Here is a 4,180-nt window from a genome sequence, read left to right on the forward strand (position 1 = left end):
AGTTTACAATTGTACCCATTAGTATATATATCTCAAGTGGCCTCACAGAAGTGTTCCAAATCAAACACAAATAGATCAATATCTTTTTGTTTACTTTACTTATGTATATGTAACATGTATCATCAAACCAACGTATACATGCATAATTTTTAATTCATTTCTAAAAATTAAAAAAAAAAAGAGATTTTTTTTAAAATAACAAAATAAAAAACAGTGTGGTGTGATTAGCTCCTTGTAGACGATAATACTCTCGACCAATTCGAGGACAACAGCTAAAGAGGGAATCTTAAGGGCATATTATCTTAAGTTGCAATTACACCTATATTTATATATCTATGATTTTAAAAAGTACCTATTATTATTATACATGTTGGACCATAGGCACGTGAATCCGATACAAAATTATTTCAATTTAACAAGTAGTTTCAAATTTATGTTCTAAATATATATATAATATAGTTAAATATTTATAAATAGAGTATTATCACTTATAATAATTCTATCTAACTTGAATGAGATTACTTTTAATAAAATATATATATATATATATATATATATATATATATATATATATATATAAAAGAAGAGAGATTAACTTATTCTAAGAGTAAGTTTGATAAATTTATTATACTAAATAATTTATATTTTATATCAAATTTTAACAATCTAACTATTGAATTAAAAGTTTTTAATGTATATATTAAGTTTATAAATTTTTAAAAATTTAAAATTATTTGATATTTTGTTTTATTAATTTAAATTAATAAATAATCATAAAAATATTTTATATGTTGATTCAAATCTATATAACGAAGTATCATATGATTTTTAAATTTTTAAAAAAAATTTAAACTTGATCTACACATTCAAAATTTTTAATTTAATAGTTGGATCGTTAAAATTTGATATAAAACATGTGTTATCAAGTGAAATAAATTCAAGTAGACTTCCTTTTAGAGTAAATAAATTTCTCCTCTTTCTCCCTCCCCCTCTCTCCCTCTCTCTCTCTCTATATATATATTTATATATTCCAATCCAACCCTCTTTATATAGCTGTTAAAGGAAATGAAAAGTTGAGTTAGCCGGCCAAAGTCGTTCGGCCGGCATTTACTAGTAGGATATGAGAGGACCAAACTAAACGACTTTAGTACTTTAAAAGACAAAATTTCATTCGGAGACAAGCTCCTTAAGTTGAGCACGTCTTCTCCTAATTAACATTGTGCCAGTTATGGGAACCTCCATCAGTTGCTGTGGCTCAGATAGGGTCGAAGAACTGTATGTAAAATACCTTTCTCCACTTCTATTTTCTGATTTTCAACGTTATATATGCAAACTAATTATTAGCTCTCATAATAGTAGTTGTTCGCATGATCATCAAAATTGTGCATGTAATTTTGTATAGGCCAACATCATTTGGCGTAATTAACAATTCATGGAGAATATTTACATACAAGGAGTTGCATGCGGCTACCAACGGATTCAGTGATGATAACAAGCTTGGTGAAGGTGGTTTTGGAAGTGTCTATTGGGGAAGAACCAATGATGGTCTTCAGGTAAAAATAGGAATCCTAGTGCAAAATTCAGTCTCTTTCCCATTAGTCTTATATATATGGTTACCTTTTAATGGCAGATAGCAGTGAAGAAACTGAAGGCAATGAACTCTAAGGCAGAGATGGAATTTGCAGTAGAAGTTGAGGTTCTTGGAAGGGTTAGGCACAAAAACTTGCTAGGTCTTAGGGGCTATTGTGTTGGGGATGATCAACGGCTCATAGTGTATGATTACATGCCAAATCTCAGCCTGCTTTCTCATCTCCATGGCCAGTTTGCTGTTGATGTGCAACTAAATTGGCAAAGGAGAATGAAGATTGCAATTGGCTCTGCAGAGGGCCTTCTGTAAGCTTCCACCACACTCATTCTACAACTTACTTTCCCCATCTTTGAACATTCATTTGAATTACAATATCAATGAAATTATCTATTGCTATGATACACCATACTATTGGTATAAATTCAGAACATTTACACATATATCAATGAAACATTTACACATATATGAGCTTATGATTTAAAAAAGTCCCTTTGCTTTTCAAGTCCTACGCTACATCTAATAGCATAAACAATACTAGTAGCTTGTATGGTACTTAGTAAATAAAATTTAACCATGCCTGTGTTCAAATTTTGATATATTGGATGTTGTTGGTATAGGTACTTGCACCGTGAGGTGACACCCCACATCATCCATAGGGACATAAAAGCAAGTAATGTGCTTCTGAATTCAGAGTTTGAGCCTCTAGTTGCGGATTTTGGTTTTGCAAAGCTAATCCCAGAAGGAGTTAGCCACATGACTACTCGTGTGAAGGGTACATTGGGATACTTGGCCCCTGAATATGCCATGTGGGGAAAGGTCTCCGAAAGTTGTGATGTGTATAGCTTTGGAATTCTTCTGTTGGAGCTGGTAACCGGTAGAAAGCCCATAGAGAAGCTCCCTGGTGGGCTTAAGAGAACAATAACTGAGTGGGCCGAGCCCTTAATAAGCATAGGAAAGTTCAGGGATCTTGTTGATCCAAAACTCAGAGGGAACTTTGATGAAAATCAAGTGAAACAAGCAATCAATGTGGCTGCTCTTTGTGTGCAAAGTGAGCCTGAGAAGCGACCAAATATGAAGCAAGTGGTTAACCTTCTCAAAGGGTATGAATCTGATGAGAAAGTCACGACCATGAGGATAGATAGTATCAAATATAATGAAGAACTATTGGCACTTGATCAACCTAGTGATGATGATGATGATGATGCAAGTGCTAGCTATGGTGTCTTTAGTGCCATTGAAGTCCAGAAGATGAAGGATCCATACAAGCGCAGTGATAACAAGAAAATAGGCTAAAGCTTAAAGATATTAATATACATGTAATGAACTTATTTGTTTTGTGAAGCCTTTTTATCTATTGCTAATTTAGTCAACTTCCAAACTACAATATTCCCGTAATGACTATTCATTTCATCTTATTCTTTTAAGGCTAACTCTTATTTAGTTCTTTTACATAATCTTCCATCAAATTGGTTTCCAACAGTTTGGTAGAGATAAGTATAACTCACTGTGTCTCGTTAACTCGACTCGACTCTATTAGTGGTTGATTTTTATATGTTTCGATTTTGAAACTAGGTTTAATGTATTTTAAAATTGGGTTACAGTTATGTTTTTGGATCATTTTAACCTATTTCAGTGTCTTGTATTTTTTAAATGTGTTTTTTTTAAATAATTGTTTATTAATATATAGTAAACATAATATTTAATAGATACATTTTATAAATATTATACCATATTTATAATGATTATTTATTTAAAAACTATATTATAAAATATACTTTAATTTAAGTTTTATATTTCTTTTACTTTATAATTTAATTATACATATCGTTGAAGTTGATATATTACACTAAAAAAATGTCAATATGGTTTTATTTCATTTTTTTTTTAGTTTTGATCAAGTTAACTAAATGCCTTGAATAAAAAATTATATTTAGTAAGGACAAAAATAAACTTTTTTTCAACTTGTCCATTACTTACCCCAAAATACCAAATAATTGAAGAGAAAAAAGGATGTGTTAAATTCTTATCACATAATGCCTTATTCAATTAATTTTATTATAAAATTCAATATTTATAATTCTCATTTCTCATATTAATCAAGTGATCTCACATGAGTCTCTTTTATATATATAAATTTTAAATATATTATAATAAATTAAAAATATTTATTTATTATAAATATAATTATATAAGGATAAATATACTCAATAAATATGAAAATAATGATTTAATTAAATTTAAATGTCAAAAAATTATTTTTGAATTAATCTTCCTTTTTATTTATTAAAACATTTGTTGATGGATATCTTGATGTCTCTTGAAATATTCATAATGTGATCAATGAATTATAGACGTCACATAATCAGTTTACTTAAATAGCATATCCTATAATTGAATAGAAACTTGATGGTTGGAACCATTACATCTCTTTGTAAAAGGATACGTGTTGAATGGTTGTGATTTTTCATGAAAAGATATGACTTGAATAGTCATAACTCTCCATGAAAGGGAGAGCCGAGCCATTGTGACTACTCATAGAAGGTTAAGTCTTTTTCTTCTTCTCTTTTTCTGTAAATATGTTTTTGACAAATG

At 29.5% G+C, this 4,180-nt stretch overlaps 1 protein-coding gene across 2 annotated transcripts; it reads left to right on the top strand.

The window, feature by feature from the left end:
• Window positions 1-1,074: 1,074 nt before the first annotated feature.
• LOC109807328 (PTI1-like tyrosine-protein kinase At3g15890) lies at window positions 1,075-2,972 on the top strand. 2 transcript variants are annotated; one of them, XM_083075684.1, is made up of 4 exons: window positions 1,075-1,279; window positions 1,403-1,553; window positions 1,631-1,893; window positions 2,206-2,972. In XM_083075684.1, coding segments are annotated over exons 1-4 (1,092 nt in total). In that variant the 5' UTR covers window positions 1,075-1,277; the 3' UTR covers window positions 2,882-2,972. The 2 variants fall into 2 exon arrangements, with proteins under 2 accessions (XP_082931810.1, XP_020225438.1); XM_020369849.3 differs by having other exon boundaries at window positions 1,075-1,275.
• Window positions 2,973-4,180: the final 1,208 nt, after the last annotated feature.

This window comes from Cajanus cajan, chromosome 5 (genome assembly GCF_000230855.2).
Source record: "Cajanus cajan strain Asha chromosome 5, NIPB_CcT2T_4, whole genome shotgun sequence".
Classification (NCBI taxonomy): domain Eukaryota; kingdom Viridiplantae; phylum Streptophyta; class Magnoliopsida; order Fabales; family Fabaceae; genus Cajanus; species Cajanus cajan.